Raw genomic sequence first — 22180 nt, forward strand, 5'->3', positions numbered from 1 at the left:
GCACATCTAATAATAATAATCTTGGCATTTGACCCAGCGCCTTATCAGGTCTTCGAGATGTCTCAAAGCGCTTCATGGGGTACACTGTAAAGTGAATTGACTGTATATTTTGTGGGTAAAATGTATAGGAACATAGGAATTTGCTTGGCAAAAGAAGACCAAGGTCCATCTAGTTCACCTTCCACCATCCTGGCAGTCACTTGACATGTTCTGTCCCCAAACTATATACTGTATAACATACTGTTATTATTTTCAAGCAGAAATTTTCTGTTTCCATATGTAGTCTCAGCCCAGCTCAGTCTCTCCCACTCATCCCTGGGGGGGGAATCAGGAGTCAGAGCACCCCCACCCCCCCATCCTCTGCATCAGGGACCTTTGAGCTCATTGGCCAAGCTACACTCAAGGACTATAATAATCCTTGCATTTGACCCAGCGCTTTATCACATGGTTGAGACGTCTCGAAGCGCTTCGCAGAATACACTGTAAAGTGGAGTGACTGTGTATTTTGTGGGCGAAACATGGCAGCCAATTCTGCACAATGACATAACATAACATGTCGGAGCAGGAGGAGGCCATTCGGCCCTTCGAGCCTGCCCCGCCATTCAATCATGGCTGATCTTCTAATCTAACTCCAGCTAATAACCTGACCCGGCCTTACCCCCATATCCCCCCTCCCCTGCCTTACCCCCATATCCCTTAATCCCTTTTGCAATAAGAAATTCTCTCAGTCTTGAATATGTTCAAAGACTGAGCGTCAACAGCCCTTTGGGGTAGTGAGTTCCATACATTCACCCCTTTGAGTGAAGAAGTTCTTCCTCAACTCAGTGATTTTAAGGTTGTGACCCCTGGTTTTAGTTTCTCCAACCGGGGAAACAATCTCCCACTATCTACTCTATGCCCTTTGATGATCTTATAGGTTTCTATAAGAGCCCCTCTAATTCTTCTATATTTTAGAGAATATAGGCCCAAATTGGTCATCCTATCCTCGTAACTCAACCCCTTCATCCCTGGCACTAACCTAATAAATCTACACTGCACCCCCTCCAAGGCAAGTACATCCTTCTTTAAATAAGGAGACCAAAACTGCACACAGTATTCCAGGTGTGGTCTCACAGGGCCCTATACAGTTACAGCGAGACTTCCCTACTCTTATACTCTAATTCTTTCCGACGTCCCCACAGACAACAACAACAACAACAAGGTTACACTTGTATAGCGCCTTTCATATCAGGAGGACGTCCCAAGGCGCTGGACAGTGACAGCATTTCAGACAGTAGTGGATTGAGTGATCAATTTTGTTTGGAGGGATTATTACCCCCAGAAAGCGATCCACCAATCGACTAGCAACCGGGTTCCTACTTACTGCTTACCAGCAGGAGTATGTGTGTGTGTTTGTGTGTGTGTCTATTCTGTGAAGCGCTTTGAGACGCTGAGAAGACGTGAAAAGCGCTATATCAAATGCAAGGATTATTATTATTATCATTATTATTATTATATGAGGTCCAAGTCCCAACGTGGATGCTTGAACCCACAAACCTCTGACTCGGAAGCGAGAGCGCGAGCGACTGAGCCAGGTTGAGGAATACTTATTACTCTTCTCTCTCTCTCTCTCCAATGTGCCTCTGAAGCCAGGGTAGCGTATTGCTTGACGCAGACACACACCATTTACAATGTGACCCCCTATGGATGTGTACGTGGGGTCGAGGCGAGCAGCCCTATTAATAAGAAATGTTATGACACCTCGGAAATGCATGACATCTCCTCACAGATTTGGCCGTTACTGCCCTGAGGCAACACATCAAGTCACCTGTCAACACTCCCAGTCACAGTGAGTTACTGCCCAGCGTCCCATTGCTCAGTGGTTAGAGCACTCGCATCGCAAGCGGAGACTTGGGTTCGGTTGATTCCTGGGCGAGACAGGGGAAACCTTAGGCGAGTTTCCTTACTATACACACACACACTCAGACTCACACACACTCAGACACACACTCACTCAGACACACACATTCAGACACACACACTCAGACACACAGACACTCAGACACACACACAAACACACTCAGACACACACTCACTCAAATACACACACTCAGACACACACACACACTCAGACACACACACTCAGACACACACACACACTCAGACACACACACACTCAGACACACACACACACTCAGACACACACACACTCAGACACACACACACACTCAGACACACACCACACTCAGACACACACACACACTCAGACACACACACTCAGACACACACACTCAGACACACACACACACTCAGACACACACACACACTCAGACACACACACACACACTCCCACACACACCCGACTGTGTTTCCCAGCAGTCAGTAGGAACCCGCTTATTAGTCGATTGGGGAATCACTTTCTGGGGTTAATGATCCCTTTCAATAAATAAATAATCTGGTCACTCAATCCACGACTGTTTGTGGGGACGTCGCTGGGCGCAATTGGCAAAACACACAGTCACTACACTTTACAGTGTATCCTGTGAAGAGCTTTGAGACGTCACAAAGATGTGATCAGGCACTGGGTAAATGCCAGGATCAATTATTATTAACTATTATATTATTAAATATCAGCTCGCTCCTGGTGATGGGAATCCAATGACGGGAAACTGAGCGACAAACAAGGGATTAGTTAATAGAGACTTGATGTGCAAACTCACTCACTCCCCTCCCCCACTTCTCGTTTCTCACTGCACTCATCTTCCTCCCTGTTGTGGGTTGACTTCTAGCCAACCCTCTTCACGTTATCTCTCTAACCCGCATGGTGAAGTGAACCGATTCAGATGCAAATAATAAGCAGAGGATAACTGGAGGAATTCTCGTCTTCATTAGGTGCAGACAGACTGATGCTCGAGAGCAGTTGGGGAAGCCCTGTATTATCATAATAATAATAATAATCCTTGCATTTGACTCAGCGCCTCATCACGTCATTGAAACGTCTCAAAGCGCTTCACAGGATACACTGTAAAGTGACTTGACTGTGTATGTTGTGGGTGAAACCCGACAGCCAATTGCGCCCAGCGACGTCTCACAAACAATCGTAGGTTGAGTGACCAAATTATTATTATTAATTAATAATTATTATTATCATTTTGAAGGGAAAGTAATCCGCCAATCGACTAACAAGCGGGTTCCTACTTATTGCTAGGTAAACAGAGGTGTGTCTGTGTGTGCGGAGAGTAAGGAAACTTGCCTAAGGTTTGCACTGACCCGGCTGGGAATCGAACCCGGGTCCTCTTGTTTGCTAACCACTATGCTTCAGGACTCCACATGGTTCCTTCAAATGTATTATTGTTGCCGTGTGCTATTGAGATCCCTTGACAGAACCACACGACGGATGAGAGAGGAAGAGTTAAGTTGGATTGAGGCCAAAATGTGGGTTTCTTGACAACTGGAGTCTCTCTCTTCACACTCTATGATCCCAGCAATCTCCCTATTGTAATATTTCAGTGGCAAAGTGGATAAGGGCCCATTGAGCTACACCTGGTCTCTGTTTTGTGAATGCTCGGAAGCGTATATTAACAGGTTACGGCAAACAGCTGCAGGGATAATTAATGTTCACTCTTATACCTTATCGCTTCCAAACCTCTCCAACTCCCACAGCGCAATTTAATTCAGCTGTACATGTGCATTCGATACCTCACTCTTACCATGCCAAAGTTGGGGGCAGGGAATCCTCCCCCTCAGCTCCTGTTAACCCTGCAGCCAAAGCACTAACTAACTAACTAACTCACCAACCAACCAACTAACTAACTAACTAACTAACGGGGAGGGGGGGTCCGAGCTAGACAAGCAGCGGGAAAGCTTGGCCAGACAGCGCTCGCGCTCTCTCCTCTCTCTCTCTCTCTCGATGGCTGAGCTGTGTGTGGGTTTAGCTGGTTAGACTCCAGCAATTACCCCATCGCACACTCTGGGCTCCCTCAAGCCTTGGCTCTCGTCCAACCTGCGCCTAATACTCTCCGGAATTAGGTAAGCAGGGTCGTCCCTCCAGGGAGAGAGAGAGAGAGAGCGCATTCATCCCAACAATCTCTCTCTGGGATTTCCTTGTGTAGGTGGGATGCAGGGAATTTGGAGACTCTTAAGCAAGGTCCTGTCTGCCTGTTCAGGTGGATGGAAAAAGATTTTCCGCAAAAAGAAAAGGGAGTTTCTGTCTCCAGGTCCTGGCCGATAATCCCCCCAATGAAATCGCTGGCTCAACAACCCATGACTGTTTGTGGGACGTCACTAGTTGCAAATCGGCTGCTGCGTTTCGCACTCAAAACACACAGTCACTGCAATTTACAGTATATCCTGTGAAGCGCTTTGCAACGTCCTCTGATGTGAAAGGCACTGGATGGGATGTCTCACGACCCTCCTCTTTGACCAATCGCACCTTCGGTCACCCTCCTGCCCCCACCCTCCACCCCATCCTGATCCCAACCCCCAGCTCGGGTCCAAACCCCTGACTGTCCACGCCTGGGCACGTCCCTCTGACGTGAAAGGCACTGGGTGAATGTCAAGTGTTGTAGTTGTTGTTGACTTACCTGAAGCCAATATAATGGACAAAGACTCCAGCCAACATGATGAAGATACAGTAACCGAAGACCTTTAGATTCCTGCTGCGTCGCTGTGTGCTGTGAAAGGCTGCCTGCTGGCTGGCACTGGGCTGGTGGAACTGTTCCCAGTACCTTTGCTGTTCATCTTCAAAACTGTGGGAAAGCATTCAGGAAGGAAAAGGACAGAAAAATAAGGCTTGAGCCGTCATGATATTATTATTATTATTGTTGTTGTGGAGTCCTGTAGCTCAGTGGTTAGAGCACTCGCATCGCAAGCGAGAGGACTTGGGTTCGATTCCCGGCAGGGCGATACGTGGGGCGAGTTTCCTTACTCCACACACATACGTGCGCCTCTATTTTCCCAGCAGTAAGTAGGAACTTGGTTGTTAGTCAATTGGTGGATCACTTTTCCAGGGATAATAATGCCTTCAAAAAAAATTCATGGCTGTTTGTGGGACACTGCTGTGTGCAAATGGCTGCCGCCTTTCGCCTACGAAATATAGAATCACTACACTTTACAGTGTATCCTGTGAAGCGCTTTGAGACGTCTCGAAGACGTGATAAGGCGCTGGATCAAATGCAAGGATTATTATTATTCCAGTAAACCTCATGTAAGTCGAATCAGTTGGGACCAGATATTTGCCCACAAGGTACACAGTCACTGCACTTTACAGTGTATCCTGTGAAGTGGGTTAAGATGTGAAAGGCCCCGTATCAAATGCAAGGATTATTATTGTCAGAACTCGCACTTTCCAAGCACCTTTCCCAAGGGTGTGACATCCTGACACGCTTCACACGTTTCATTACAACATTACATCATAGAATCCTACAACACAGAAGGAAGCCATTTGGGCCATCTTTGAAAGAGCTATCCAACTGGTACCCGCTCTCCCCCAAAGTCCTCCAAAGTTTTCCTTTTCAAGCCCCTATCCAATTCTCTTTTGAAAGCTACTATTGAATCTGCTTTCAGGCAATGAGTTCCAGACCGTAACAATCCTCTATGTAAAAAAATCTCTCCCGTTTCTCTTCTAATTATCTTAAGTCTGCGTCCTCTGGTTACCGACCCGCCTGCCCACGGAAACGGTTTCTCTTTATTGATTCTCTCAAAACCCCTCATAATTTTGAATACCTCGATTAAACCTGGTCTTAAACGTTCCCTGCTCTAAGGAGAAAAATCTCTAGTCTATGTATCCACATCCCTCTCCCCACATCATGCGGCTCATTGTAATCCAGAAGTGCTGCCTCTTCCCTGATCTGTGAACTCACACCAGTGTCTGAGACGTTACTGGCGGCTAAGGCACTGATCACAATTCCAGATCTCTTCAAATCCACCCCCACCTTCCCAAGAGGCGAGTTCCGTTTCAGATGTGAGCTCTCTCTCTCTCTTTCTCTCTCGCTCTCTCCCAGCTCTCAGCTTACACAGTAAATCACTGGCTTTATAACTGTGTTGACAACCAGATTGGCCATTCGCTAGCTTTTCGGTCTTCTATTCTACTCCTGTGGTCCTTGGCACCGCTTTCTCTCTCAAGCCCAGAAAGGTGGATCAATCCATTTATACTTCTCCAGCCAAGTTCACTGCTTCCCGCTGTCTGTGAGCAATAGTGTGGTTTGGTTGGGAGAGAGTGAGAGAGAGGAGGATAGAGGATAGAGGAGAGGGATAAGTACTCAGATCTATCAGCACAGAGAGATCCTGATCAGAAGTTTTGCAGGAAGATATTAAGAGTCAGAGGTTATTATTAGAGGCTGCCATACCAGGCTTGTGGTGAGCAATTCCCTCCACAGATTTTTTTATTTCTAGTTATTGTAACAAATCTTTCTGCTTCCCATTAGCTCCTGAGGAAATGGGAGATCTCATAGGCCTTACAAAAATAAGATTTTTGCACAACAAGGACTCTGCTCACTTAGATGGGACCTAATAGAGGCAGGGGAATCCTCCCCCTCAGCTCCTGTTAACCCTACAGCCAAAGCCCCAACTAACGGGGTGCGGGGTCCTAGCTGGACAAGCAGCGGGAAAAATTACCAGAAAGGGCTCTCTCTCGATGGCCGAGCTATGTGTGGGTTTATCTGGTTAGACACCAGGAGTTACCCCAACGCACACCCTGGGCTCCCCCCAAGCCTTGGCTCTCATTCAACCTGCGCCTAATACTCTCTGGAATTAGATAAGCAGGGGGCGTCCCTCCAGGGGGAGAGAGAGAGAGAGAGCGCATTTCATCCCAACAATCTCTCTCGGGGATTTCCATGTGTAGGTGGGATGTTGGGGAATTCTCAGTTGGGTTTGGAGACTCCGGCCTGCTCCACATCCACCATTGGTGGTCAGGCCTTCAGCCTCTCTGCCCCGCACCCTCTGGAACTCCATGCCATATTCCCTTTGCCTCGCTCCCTCCCTCACCTCCTTCGAGGCCCGTCTCAAGACCCTCCTCTTCAACCGCTCCTTTGGTCACCCTCCCACCTCCACCCTCCCTGCCTCCACCTCCTCCAGATCCCAAGCACTAGCTTGGGTCCAAATCCCTGACTGTCCAGCGCCCTGGGATGTTCTCCTGAAGTGAAAGGCCCTGGGTGAATGTCATTTGTTGTTTGTTGTTGACCGATCTTGTGACAACCTTCTGCAAAGTCGGAGCCAGACTGGCAGTGCGTGTGGTGTGAATGCATTCCTCACACTGGGCTATTAGACTGTAGACGTGAAATACTTTCCCAACAAAGAGAAAGGCTCGTGTAAGCGTCCGAGGGCTGTGTCTATACAGTCAGAAGCACGTACACAAACACACAGGGAAATGTTTTCAATGCTATTCCAAGCAAAAAGTGAAGATATTTTACAGTTATTTGTCTATGTCGCACGGACCAGATGCTTTTATAATAATAAATAATAATCCTCGTGTTTGATGCAGTGCCTGATCACATCTTCAAGACGTCTCAAAGCGCTTCACAGGATACACTGTAAAGTATAGTGACTGTATATGTTGTGGGCGAAATGCGGCAGTCAATCGCGCACAGGTCCCCATAAACAGCCGTGGACTGAATGGGCAAATTATTATTAATTTTTTTTGAAGGAATTATTACCCCCAGAAACGTGATCCACCAATCCACTAACAACCAACTTCCTACTTACTCCTAGTAAACAGAGGCATGTGTGTGTGTGTGTGGGGGGAGTAAGGAAACTTGCCCAATTTTTCACTCTGACCTGCCCGGGAATCGAACCCAGGTCCTCTGGCTTGCAAGGTGAGGGCTCTAACCACTGAGCTACTGAACTGCAGTTTTACCTCCCTTTCCCCACTACACACCCTCCTTCCCCCTTCGCCTCCCCCCTCTCCTGCCTCGCCGAAAAATCTTTTTAAAGAAGCTTCTGAATAGGGAGCGAGTTGGCAGGTCAGTGACTGATTGATGCAGGCAAATTGACAGACTGACAGCACAAAGGTGTGGGGGGGGCGGCGGGGGAGTGGGGGGGGTGAACGAGAAAGAAAAATACAAAACAAGAGAGGCATGAAAAGATTTCTGCAAATAAAAGACCTGTTGGGATTACGAGGTGTCGTTAACAAGGCTAAAGGCTGCGCTTCGATGCCAACAAGTGGGTTTAGAAACCTTGGTCTCTCTCGCAGTCCAGCGTTTGTGTGTGTTCTCAAAGTTCTGCGTCTCCTCACAGCTGCCACTGATAAAGACGTCCCTCAAGCATGGATCCGACTGCTTTTGCTGGTGAATGGAGGAGTTTAAAAGGCTGACATATGCTACCATCAGCTTCTTTTATCCAGCACTCAACACTCCCCAACACCAAATGCATTCCTCACAGGATGACTGGGCGTAAAGAGGCTTTACGTATTGTATCTCGCTCTAAGCTCCAGCTAAAAGCATTCGCCTAAAAGTACTTCAAATCTCACCCCCTCACCCAGATATCCATTTTCTTGCATTTATATAGCGGTCTCTCACTCACACAGGGTAGCGTCCCAGAGCGCATTGGTTAGCGCAAGCAAACCTTAGGCAAGTTTCCTTGCTCCACACACACGCGCGCCTCTTTTGACCTAGCAGTAAGTAGGAACCCGCTTGTTAGTCGATCAGCGGATCCTTTTCTGGGGGTAATAATCCCTCAAAAATAAATAATAATAAATAAAATAATAATGTGGTCACTCAATCCACAACTGTTTGTGGGGACGTCGCTGTGCATAACTGACTGGCTGCGTTTTGCCCACAAAATACACAATAACTCCACTTCAAAGTATATTTTGTGAAGCAGGTAGTGGAGTAGGGTGTGAGCAGGTTATAATAATCCTTGCATTTGATACAGCGCCTTATCACTTTGATGGGATGTCTCAAAGCGCTTCAATGAATATACTGTAAAGTGGAGTGACTGTGTATTTTGTGAGCGAAACACAGCAGCCGATTACACACAGCAACGTCAGTCATGGATTGAGAGACCAAATTATTATTATTTTCTTTGAAGGGATTATCCCCCCCTGAAAGAAATCCACCGATCGACCAACAACCGGGTTCCTAGTTACTAGGCAAACAGAGGTGTGTGGAGTAAGGAAACTTCCCTAAGGTTTTACCCTGGCCAGGAATCAGACCCGGGTCCTCCCGCTTGTGAGGACAGCACGATAACGACCACACTACAGAGTCAGCCACTGCCCTTAACAGCAATCACCTGTGAAGCGTTTTGAACTAATTCAATGTAATCGATTCTGGCACAAATACGAGAATTAGTATCTTAGTAATAAGATACCAGGCTTGCCTTGTATCACCGCATATCTCTTATTCCTGTCTTAAATGTTTCTTAACACAATCTCCCTCGTCTGAGGAGCACATTCCCAAACTCACGGACTCATGGCCCTCTGATAAATAGACCTAAACTGCCCCTTTGACCTATGTTAATTGGAAATAAATTAGAACGTCAAAACAGCACTCCATTAATCAGGGTAATGGCTGCCTCGCAGGTGGGCAGTCTGGGCACTTTGCTGCCGGAAGGTAACCCAAGACCTTCACAAGCCCTTTACATGCCGACAGTCACCCACAGCGAGGCACAGGTGACTGACCAGACTAAAGAGTCCTGGTTACCACACACACCCACACACACTGCACACACACACCCCACATACACACCCACACACACGGCACACACACCACACACATCCACACCACACCCCACATACCCACCACACACACACTGCACACACACCACACACATCCACACACACACACCCCACATACCCACCACATACACACACCCACACACACTGCACACACACCACACACACACCCCACATACCCACCACACACACCCCACATACCCACCACACACACACACCCACACACACTGCACACACACACCCCACATACACACCCACACACACCACACACATCCACACACACACACCCCACATACCCACCACACACACACACCCACACACACTGCACACACACCACACACATCCACACACACACCCCACATACCCACCACATACACACACCCACACACACTGCACACACACCACACATACCCACCACACACACACACCCCACATACCCACCACACACACACACCCACACACACTGCACACACACACCCCACATACACACCCACACACACCACACACATCCACACACACACCCCACATACCCACCACACACACCCCACATACCCACCACACACACACACCCCACATACCCACCACACACACACCATACACCCACACCACACACAGCCACCTAACACACCCACACATACACACACACACCTATACAGCACACTGCACACACACACCACACACACCACACCGCAAACACCCACACCCACTACACACACAAACCACACATCCACACACACTCACCCACACACACATCACACTGCACAACCACACACACACACACCACACTGCACACACACCACACACACTCGCGGAAACTCATTCCTCTCACTCTGACAAACAGTTGTGCGTTAGCTGCTTTCTCAAATCGCTTTCGCTTTTAATAATAATAATAATCGTTGCATCTTGATATACCGTCCAGCCTGGAATCAAACCCAGTTCTTCTCACTTGCGAGGCGAACGCTTTAACCACTGAGCTACAGGACTCCTCAATAGGAGAACGCTGCTAAGTTTTCAAGATTATGAGGGGTTTTGATAGAGTAAATAATGAGAAACTGTCTCCTCTGGTGTGGGGGTTTAAACCAGAGGACAGAGATTTAAGATAAATGGCAAAAGAACCAGAGGGAAGACGAGGAGTCTTTTTGTTTCACCCAGAGAGTTGTTACGGGCTGGAACGTACGGCCTGGAAGGCTGGTGGGAGCAAATTCTATAGCAGCTCTCACAAGGGAATTGGATAGGGACTAGAAAAGGCACAATGTGCAGCGCTGTGGGGTAAGAGCGGGGGGAGTGGGGACTAGTTGGTGTAAGAAGGGGAGTGGGGATTAGTTGGGGTAAGAGCGGGGGGAGTGGGGACCAGTTGGGGTAAGAGCGGGGGAGTGGGGGAGTGGGACTGGTTGGGGTAAGAGCGGGGGGAGTGGGGACTACTTGGGGTAAGAGGGGGAGTGGGGATAAGTTGGGGTAAGAGCGAGGGAGTGGGGACTAGTTGGGGTAAGAGCGGGGGAGTCGATAGCTCTTTGAAAGAGCCAGCACAGGCACGATGGGCCGAATGGCCTCTTTCTGTGCTGTGATTTCTGAACAGTTACTTAACCGATTGACTTCAGGATCCTCTCACTTGTTTTCAGATGCCTTCAAGCACTTCACCTCCGCACCTCTCCCACCTGCTTCCCCCCTTACCCAGCGTGAAGGCGTTAGATAAATTCAAGTTGTTGTTGTAAGATTCTATGATTCAAAGTTCCTGTTTTTGTCAGCAAACTCCGACCGAATGACTGATATTCTTACACGAGAGGCAGCGAGCGAGTGAGAGTGCCACAGTGAGCTGCAGGTGGTGGAGTCAAAGCTGTAACAGAGAGATCCGGTTACTCTGAGAATCCGAGGTCTTATTTGCACCTTTAAAGCAGGAGAAAGGAGCCGATGTTTGTGATGTGCTTATCAGCCATTAACCCTTGTTCCCAACCCAGAGAGGAAGCAGTAAGGGTACTCAACGCTCTCCAAACCCATTCTTAACAGCGTTTGATCACCTGAGCAGCAATAAAAGCCACAATAAAAGCACTAGTTCAAGAGGCTGATGGGAGACAGCACCAAGAGTGGTGTATTCAGGGTGCGAGACGTTCAATTGTTCGCTTCTTATATCAATAATAATCCTTGCAATTGATACAGCGCCTTATCACGTCGTTGAGACGTCTCAAAGCGCTTCACAGGATATATTATAAAGTGGGTTGATTGTGTTTTGTGGGTTAAACGTGGCAGCTAATTGCGCACAGCAGCGTCCCACAAACAATTGTAATCCTTGTGAAGTGCTTTGAGACGGCTCGATGATGTGATATTAAGAGTCCTGTAGCTCAGTGGTTAGACCCCTCGCCTCGCAAGCCAGAGGACCCAGGTTTGATTCCCGGGCGGGTCAGGGTGAAACCTTAAGCAAGTTTCCTTACTCCACACACACTGTATACTGACACACACACAGCCACACACACACACACCTCTGTTTACCAGCAGTAACTAGGAACCCGCTTGTTAGTCGATTGGCGGATCGCTTTCCTGGGGTAATAATCCCTCAAAAAAGTCTGTCAATGACTGTTTGTGGGACGCTGCTGTGCGTAGTTGTTTGCCTTGTTTCGCCCATAAAACAGTCACTCCACTTTACAGTGTATCCTGTGAAGCGCTTTGGGACGTCTTGAAGACATGGTAAGGTGCTGTATCAATTGCTAGGATTATTATTGTTATTGTTCAGGTTGGGGGAGCATTGCTGATGGATGAAGCTTGCAGCAGAGCCAAACTATGTTCCTTCTTTGGTGAAGATTTCACAAATTCCAGCTTTAAGGTTAAGCCCCTGGAACTGCGATCCACTTGCTCATTCATTCAGTATTTTGACTCCAAGAATCCTAGCAATTCAACCCACAGAATAACAGATAATACCTAACAAAAGCTGCAGCTTTCACACCAAAGTGAAGAGATTTCCCAACTGCCCACACTTTCTTTGGGGGAGATTTTGCAGTGGGTTGACAAGGTTTAGTGAGCCAAGTGTTAGAACACAGCTAATAATCATAATCATTGCATTCAATACAGCGCCTTATCACGTCATTAAGACGTCTCAAAAACGCTTCATAAAATATAATAATAATAATCCTTGCATTTGATATAGCGCTTTTCAAGTCTTCTCGACGTCTCAAAGCGCTTCACAGAATATACTGTGAAGTGAATTTGTGGGCGAACGCGGCAGCCAATTGCGCACAGCAATGTCCCACAAAGAGTCATGGATTAAAAATGACCAATTTATTATTGTTTGTTTTGGAGGGATTATTATTAGGTGTGTGGAGTAAGGAAACTTGCCCAAGGTTTCGCCCTCTGCCTGGAATTGAACCCGGGTATCTCGCTGTACTGTAGAGTGCAGTGACTGTTTAAGCCGTGGATGAAACGCGGCAGCCAATTGCACACAGCAGTGTCCCACAAACAGTCGTGGATTGAGTGACCACATTTTTCTTTATTTTGATCTTACACTTCCACTCTCTTCCCCAATCTTCCCAGCCAGTTTCCGAGAATCCTTTTATGCTTTTGCTTCTCGTTGTCAATATCCAATTGCCAATTAAGTCATTAAAGCAATATGCTAAATTTTTAACCCCGGAAAGCGATCCACCAATCGATAACAACCGGGTTCCTACTTATTGCTGGTAAACAGAGGCGTGTGTGTGTGTGTGTAGAGTAAGGAAAGTTGCCTAAGTTTTCGCCCTGACCTGCCCGGGATTGGAACCCGGGTCCTCTCGCATGCGAGGCGAGCGCTCTAACCACTGAGCTATAGGACTCTAATGCTTCATGCTGGGATCGGGATTTAAGAGATTACGCTTAGCTCAAGATTGCTACACAGTGCTGGTGGCGTGTATATCTGAAACGGATGCCTGACTCAGAATTTATTTATTTATTGTGATAGGATTAACCCTATCAATTCTCTTTTTGACAGAAAGTTCCAGGGCACAAAATTCCACCTGCTTTTATTATGAAGAATAATCCTCATACTAATAATCATTTGTTACAGCGGTTGCAATTGAAGGGGACGTAAATTCAGAACAAGTCCTCGGACACACTACTTCAGAGAGTGAGTAGTAAACTTATGGAACAGGCTCCCTGGGGAGACAGACGGTGGAAGTAGAAAATGTCATTTGCTTCAAGAAAAAAATTAGATCAGTTTCTGCTAGAAAATAATATCTCAGGATACAGTATATAGTTTGGGGACACGACATGTAAAAGCGCCAGGATGGTGGAAGGCGAACTCGATGGACCTTGGTCTTCTTTCACTGAGAAATTCTTATGTTCTTATGTTCTTCAAAGTGCTTCACAGGATATATTGTAAAGTGCAGTGACGGTGTGTTTCATAGGTGAAATGCGTCCGACAGTTTGTCATAGCGACGTCCCCAAAAACGGGCAAGAAATGAGCCAATAATTTCATCATGAAGCGCTTTGAGACGTCTCAATGACGTGATAAGGCGCTATATCAAACACAAGGATTATTATTACTAAACATAGCTCGCTTTACGATGGATGGTGCGTCAGAGCCCGATACAAGCTCTCCCACACTGCCAACACTTTGCTAGACGGTTAGACGGACACTGGGATGTGAGCTGGAGCTTATGAAACAGTGTGAAGCCTTGAGAGGTGCTAATGAGACTCGTTTAGATGCCTCCAGTCTCGACAAGGAGGGTTTTACGGCCTTCACATTCCACAATATAATGGCCAGCCAAACACGGAGTCTCGCAAAACACCTCCTGAATAGGGTACCTGAGTCTCAGTCAGTCTGTCTGGTAATTTTCTCTCTGGGCCCAGGCACACACAGCACACAAGCACGCACACACCCGGCCCCCTCCCTCTCTATTTCAGTAGTCGGTTCTGTTACTCCCCCACCCTCTCAAAGCAACCATTAAATACCACAGGGAAGGATTTACATAAGGAATGCAAACAAGTTTGCAATCATGCGCTCGACAGCCGTGCTTATTTGTGAACACAGCCTCATGCTATTTCCCCCTCAATCATCCACTTCCCCCCCTGTTTAGTTCTTTCTGTTTAGGAGGAGTTGGGTTTGAGCCTGGCACGCCGCGACTTGGAATCACATCGTCTAAGCTGACGCTCCAGCACAGTGCTGGAGGAGAGAGAGGGGGAAAGAGAGCGCTGCGTTGTTGGAGACAGTGTCCTTCGTTTCAGACATAAAATCTCACTCACTGTGCCCTGTTCAGGTGGACGTTACAGATTTCCCTCAGCGCTATGCGAAAAGGGAAGGGAGTTTGTCTCTCTCTCCTGGTGTCCTGGCCGACAATCACCCGAACGAAAGAATGGTCAGTCAACCCACCACTGTTTGGAAAGCTGCTGTGCACAATTGGCTGCTGCGTTTCGCCCAGAAACTGCACAGTCAATTCAATATACAGTATTTCCAGTGAAGAGCTTTGAGATGCCTCAACGATGTGATGTGGCACTGTACCAAGTACAGGGATTATTCTTATTGTCGTAAGAGCTTTAGGGCGTCCTCCTGACGTGGTAAGGCTGTATCAAATGCAAAGATTAATCATTATTTTATTATTAAAGGCATATGAGAGAGAAACAAGAGAGAGGGAGAGAGAGCATCTCTCTTGGATGTACAGGTTGGTGGGGAGGGTGGGGAAGGGGGAGAAGACGGGAGAGAATAGAAAATAACTGCACAGTGAGCGTGCAAATGACTAAGTGGTTTGTCCCACGAGCGATATTTCTCAGCAATCTCAGGGGATTAGTGAGGATTTTAGTTCACCGCAAACAAACCTAATTACACAACAGAATTATTAGTGGTTGGCAGCCTCTGGCAGGGGGGAGAGGAGGGATAAAAGGGACATCAAAGTGATGCATATAGTCAACAGGCCACTGTGTTTGCTGGCACAGAACAGGGTGTCCATAAATTCCTGTTACCCTCTGTCACAAAACAGTGACATGAGACTTACGGAGGAGTTGAAACACTGTTCCTCTGGACAACAACAGCTTGTAGTTACACAACGCCCCTCATGCAGGGTAGCGTCTCAGAGCGCTTGACAGTACGATGCTGAGCTGGGGGGTGGGAGGGAGGAGATGACCGTAAACACAGTCGAAGAGGAAAGTATTCACGCGTGACCCGAAGATGGGGAAAGAGGGAGTGAGGCGGAGTGATTGAGGGAGGGACTGACAGAATTTTGGGGCATAGTGGCTAAACGTGCGGCCACCGATGGTGGAATGGAGGGCACGAGGGACAAGCAGGAGGCCGGAGCCAGTCGAGCGGAGGTGGGAGAGAATATATATGTGGACCTATTTGTAGTGGGTAGAGGAGTAAGCAGGTCGAAGAGGTAGGAAGGTGCCAGGATACGGAGGGTTTTGAAGACGAGTGTGTGGACATCTAAATACAGTTAAAATACAATTATCATCATTCTGCCACATGTTTCAGTTGTTGGTCAGGACAGAAAGTTGCCTAAGGTTTTGCCCTGACCCGCACGGGAATGAACCAGGGTCCTCTCACTCGCGAGGCGAGTGCTCTAACCACTACGCTAAGGGACTCCACAAGCCAGTGAAGGGGTCGGGAAAGCAAAGTGCCAGCAGGCTAGCTCTCACCAGCTGCTTAATAACTGCCACATCTTTTGTGGGTGGCTAGCAGGATAAATAGTGACTCATGAGAGAGCTGTCTGATGTCTGGATCTCTCCCTCAATCCCTTCGCCTTGCTCCCAGCTACTTTGGTAGCCCAGACTGCTTTCCCATCACAGACAGGTTACGTAAGAAGATGATCGAAGGTTGAGTCATGTGTGGGAGATGTGGGACGGTGGGAGAACGCATCACATAGCTCAGTCAGACACCAAAACGAAAACATGGCCTTGCTTTTCCAGATCTCAATGTATTGGCTCGGGCTCAGATGGACACATTCCAGTTTGAACGACCCTAGCATCTGTGCGTCAGCCCGGCTTAGTTTGTAGTGGAGTTCTGTAGCGTAGAGGTTAGAGCGCTCGCCTCACAAACAAGTGAGAGGACCCGGGTTCGATTCGATTCCCGGGCTGGTCAGGCCGAAACCTCAGGCAAGTTTCCTTACTCCACGCACATACACAGCTCTGTTTACCTAACAGCAAATAGGAACCCGGTTGTTAGTCGATTGATGGATGGCGTTTGCCGGGATGGGTAATAATCCCTCCCCCCAAAATAATAATAATAACTTGGTCACTCACGCCACCAGCCTTTGTGGGACACCGCCGTGCACAATTGGCTGCTGCGTTTTGCCTGCAAAATACAGTCAATCTACTTTAGGTTTGCGATGTCTCAACGACATAATAAGGCGCTATCTCAAATGCAACAATTATTATTATAACAATGTTTTTCACATAGAGTAAGTAAGTCTCAAAGCACTTTACAGAGTGCAATGTGTGAAGGGGTAAGTGGCTTGAGGCATGGTCAAGGAGTTGGGAGAGATATTCATGTGGGACGATTTACATTTGTAGTTTTTTTTCACAAAGTTAAAAGAATCAGAAGTTGGCAATAAGTTTGCAACAATTGCATTTCAGAGAGTTTGGTGCAGACGGACAGGAACACAAATAAACACAGCGGCTCTGGGGGCAACTGGCTATAGGAAGAACAAACAGAGGGAAATGTAGTCAGGGCTAATTGTGGGACGTACGGTGGTCACGTTGAGATGATTTGGTACTTTCATCTCAGCGGTAATTAGGCACTGCATTTCCGTACGTTTGCAAGTGAATGAGCATGCGAAAGGGATATTCTGTACTGAGCAGTGCTCAGCGTATCTGTTCCCAGCAGAGCCGATGCCCTGAGAAGCTTTACCAATAATATTAATCTCAACATCGCAAGACCCTCCTCTTCGACCGTGCTTTCGATCACCCTGCCCTCCACCCTCCCCGATCCCCACCCCCAGCTCAGGTTTGAAATTCTGTCTATCCAGCACCTTGGACGTCCTCCCGACGTGAAAGGCACTAAACAAATGTAATTTTGTTGTAGTTGTTGTTGTTAATCCTTCTATTTGATAAAGCATCTTAACTGTGTAGTAACTGTGTATTCTGCGGGTGACTACACGCCCGTGTTCAGAGATGACAACAGCTTGGAATCAGAGAGTAGAACGAGCGTCTTACCCATGGCCTGGTCTGGAGTTCAGGTCAGAGCCTCGGTCTCGCTGGGCTCCTGAGGTCTCTCTGAATGGCTCTGCCTGCCGCAGTCTCAGTCTGTTGTCGTATTGCCGCCGGCTGTCGCTCTTGCTGAGCACGCTGTACGCCTCGTTCAGTCTCACAAACTTCTTGTGAAGGTCTGGGTTGGAGGGATCGATGTCTGGATGGAGCTGGACAAATTAAAGCCATGTTATAACAATAATAATAATCCTGGCATTTGACCCAGCGCCTTATCACGTCTTCGAGACGTCGCATAGCTCTTCAGGGGGATAAACTGTAAAGTGAAGTGACTGTATATTTTGCAGGTGAAACGCGGTAGTGTCCCACAAACGGTCGTGGATTGAGTGAACAAATTTTTATTATTGATAATTAATAACTATTAATAATAATAGCATTGATTATCCTCCTTGTGGGGGAGTTAAGTGGGGTCTCCTTGGCGCTGAACTGGCCCCAAGGTGACATGCTTGGCAATGGATTAAGCCAGCCCTCTTTGATGGTCTCTAACCTGGTTCCTGAGCCAAGGAATGGGGTTAGAGTAGAAAGCTCCGGTGGGGGAGCGAGCACCAGCACGGATACGATGGGGGGGGGGGGGGAGTAGAATGACATTTACATAGTTAAGCATTCTGAGCACTATCCCACATGAAGGGCACTGTATAAATGCTGTTGTTGTAAAGATAAATTGAGTTAGAGGCAAAGTGTGACTGATGTTAAAGGCGGCCAAGTGAGTGATATCCAGGCAGTTATGTGGAGACACTAAACTCCACATCTACATTTCTGTTTCAAATAAAAGCCAAATGGTGGCCGCCAATTCCTTTGAGGGAGCGAGACAACCTGTGGCACTTTATCGATTGGCGGAGAGAGAATACTGCTCCCTAGGGAGTGATTACAGCAGTAATCTGAGTTGTCTCGAATTATCATCACAGACCAGGAAAGCTCTTGCTCCCAATGAATCTCTGCCATAAAGTGCACAGCTAAATCCGGAACACAGCTCTCTAGGGAGGTCATTCCAGCCCTGTCTACCTGTCTGGCTCATCGGCAGGACCTGGAAGGGCAGGCTAGGGGGCAGGGAATCCTCCCACTCAGCTCCTGTTAACCCTGTAATGAGACTCCCATCACACCAGTTCTAGCCAAGTTCCACTGGCTCTACATCACCCAACGGTTCGATTTCAAGATTCTCTGACTCGATTTCAAATCCCTTCACGCCCCGGCACCTCCCTACCTGCTTACCCCGCAATCAACTACCTCCGCTCAACTGGCTCCGGGCCTCCTGCTTGTCCCTCATGCTCTCTGCTCCACTGTTGGTGGCTGCGCTTTCAGCTACTACCCCCCAAACTCTGGAACACTCTCTCCCCTATCAGTCTGCCTTGCCCCTTCCTTCCCTATTTTTAGTTCGTGCCTGAAGACCTCCCTATTCGACCTGTGCCTATGGTTACCTCCCCCTCCACTGGCTCGACGTCGTGCTCCACCACTGTCAAACGCTCTGGGAAGCTGCCCTGCGTGAAGAGCGCTGTGTAAATGCAAGTTGTTGTTGTTGTAAGCCAAAGCCAGACAAGCAGCAGGAAATCATGTCAGGCAGTGATATCAATGGCAAGTCGCTTAAGCCATGGTGAAGGGTTTCTGCATGTGTCAGACAACCGGCTGACCCACCCACCCAAAAAAACAACTATTGCATACAATGAACCCCTGCTATAAAGCACCCAGCTAAAGCCAGAACATTGGTCTCTAGGGAGCTGCTTCCTGCCCTGGCTGCCATGTGGAGAGAACACAACACAACACACACAAGTCTCTGTTTCAGCCACGCTGCCCTGCCCATTACTAAGAGCATGAGGGAGAAAGTGTATGTTCTGTGAAGCTGGGGAGTCCTGTAGCTCAGTGGTTACAGCACTCGCCTCGCAAGCTAGAGGATCTACGTTCAATTCCTGGGCAGGACAGGGCAAAACCTTAGGCAAGTTTCCTTATTCCACACACACACAGAGTCACACACAGTCACGTATGCACACGCCTCTGTTTACCAGCAGTAGGTAGGAACCCGCTTGTTAGTCGATTGGAGGATCACCTTGCGGGGGTAATAACCCCTTCCAAAATAATAACTAAATAGATAATTTCGTCACCCAATCCACGACTGTTTGTGGGATGGATGCTGCTGTGCGCAATTGGCTGCTGCGTTTTGCCCACAAAATACACAGTCACTACACTTTACAGTATATCCTGTGAAGCACTTTGAGACGTCCCAACACTGTGATAAGGCCTTATATCAATGCAAGGATTACTCTTATGATTACACTAATCTCACTGATAAAAGAAAAGAATTGGCTGGGAAAGAAAGGGAGAAGGATTGATTGGGTGTTGGAAACACAATCTTCTGACCTCACTCCTCCACACTCACAAACAAGGACCATGGCTGCCGATACTGACATGAGTGCTGGAGTAATTGCTGGTGGGAGGTGTGGTATTTGAGGTAGGAATGTAATGGCTTTGTATACGCCTGTTAGGGAGACAATGTTAAGGGTTCAGACAGTAGTGTTAATCTCTCTTCTTATTTCTCCACCTTGTTACCAAAACTCACACATCATGGAGTCTTCAGTGGTTAAGAGTGCTCGCCTCGCAAGCGAGTGGACCTGGGTTCAATTCCCGGGCAGGTCAGGGCGAGACGTTAGGCAAGTTTCCTTACTCCACACACACAGTCTCACACACACACACCTCTGTTTACCAGCAGTATGTAGGAACCAGCTTGTTAGTTGGAGTCCTTGGAGTAGCTTGGAGTCCTGTAGCTCAGTGGTTAGAGCACTCGCTTTGCGAGCGAGAGACCTGAGTTCAATTCCAGGCAGAGGGCGAAACCTCGGGCAAGTTTCCTTACTCCACACAGAGCCTAATAATATTCCCTCCAAAACCAAAAACAATAATAAATTGGTCATTTTCAATCTACGACTGTTTGTGGGACATTGCTGTGCGCAATTGGCTGCCGCGTTCACCCACAAATATACAGTCTATTCACTTTACAGTCTATTCTGTGAAGCGCTTTGGGACGTCCTCCCGACGTGAAAAACGCTATATCAAATGCAAGGATTATTATTATTATTATTATTAGTTGATCGGCTGATTGCTTTTCTGTGACGAGTCCGCTAACCACTACGCTACAGGACTCCGATCATCATTACCTTATCATCTAACTTGCCATTGAATATGCAGGCATTTGACCATTTTGTGTGTGTGTGTATGTGCACGTGGATGGCTCAGCTGGGGACTCGCTAAGCCTTCGTTGGCGGGTGGGAAAAGGGGGGGGGCCGGGGGAAGTTCTGTTTCTGTTTTTCTTCAAAGAAGAAAAAAGTGCTTTTTAAAAATAAAACTCTCCTGAGGATTCAGCAGATGTGTGGCAGGGACTGTGTGTTGCCTTTGCTCCAGACTGAGGTAATTCTGCGCTTGATCCACTATACGGTCCAGCACACAGTGACCAGCTACAGGATGCAAGAAAAGCCCTCCCACCTGAACGCCCACCCCGCCCCCCACCCCAAAAAAAACTACCGAGCAAAAAATAAAAAGCAGACACCAATAAATTATAGCAATGTGTTCTGTTTCAACCCTGAGAAAGTCAAAAACGGTTGTGGGAAACTTCTTATCAGCCATTTACTGTACCAAGCTCTGGGTATGAATGGCAGAGTAACCTTGGATGCCAGTTTAAGGTCTGGTCTGGCAAAGCAGTTCAGTGGGAATCACCAAGGAGAGACCAGCAGCTTATAACCAGCTTCGTATATGATAAATATAATAATAATCCTTGCATTTGATGCAGCGCCTTATCACGTCGTTGAGAGTCTCAAAGTGCTTCACAGGATATACTGTAAAGTGAATTGACTGCATATATACTGTAAAGTAGAGTGGCTGTGTATTTTGTGGGTGAAATACAGCAGGCAATTGCACACAGCAGTGTCGCAAAGTGAACTGAGTGATCAAATTATTTTTTTTTGGAATTACAACATAAGCCGAGAGCCCAGAGTGAGCTACGTACGTCCGGAGTGAGGCAAGGCCAGAGTTTGAGGGAATTTGGTGTGAGTGGGAATTAGGTGCAGAGGGGGAAGTGGGGGCAGGCTATATATCTTTGTATCTATATAAAGATTGTGAAGATGGTGTGGCAGGTAAACTGCAAGGTCTGTCACATGTGGGAGTTGATGGAGGGCGCCTTAAGCCCGGGCGACTTCATCTGCCGCAAGTGTCTGGAAATCAGGGAGCTTCAGCTGAGAGTAGCTGAGCTGGAAGCCCAGGTGCAAACACTGCGCTCCATCAGGGACAGCGAGAGGTTCCTGGACAGTATGGTGGAGGAGACCCTCACTCCCCTAGGACTCAGTGATAGCAGCCCATCACTGTATAGGAACCATGAGAGAGGGGTCCTGGAGCCATCGGGAGGTC

General features: G+C 47.7%; 1 protein-coding gene across 2 annotated transcripts in view; it reads right to left on the minus strand.

Annotated features, from left to right (window-relative positions):
- dnajc4 (DnaJ (Hsp40) homolog, subfamily C, member 4) overlaps positions 1-22180 on the minus strand; it is a 58663-nt gene that overhangs the window by 9496 nt on the left and 26987 nt on the right. For both annotated transcript variants that reach the window (XM_042345543.1, XM_042345544.1), the window contains 2 exons: positions 17747-17949; positions 4563-4727 (listed from right to left, as the gene is read on the minus strand). In XM_042345543.1, coding sequence (XP_042201477.1) covers positions 4563-4727; positions 17747-17949 — 368 coding nt within the window. The remainder of the gene's footprint in view (positions 1-4562; positions 4728-17746; positions 17950-22180) is intronic.

Source organism: Callorhinchus milii, unplaced genomic scaffold, assembly GCF_018977255.1.
Source record: "Callorhinchus milii isolate IMCB2004 unplaced genomic scaffold, IMCB_Cmil_1.0 Scaffold59, whole genome shotgun sequence".
In the NCBI taxonomy this organism is placed as follows: domain Eukaryota; kingdom Metazoa; phylum Chordata; class Chondrichthyes; order Chimaeriformes; family Callorhinchidae; genus Callorhinchus; species Callorhinchus milii.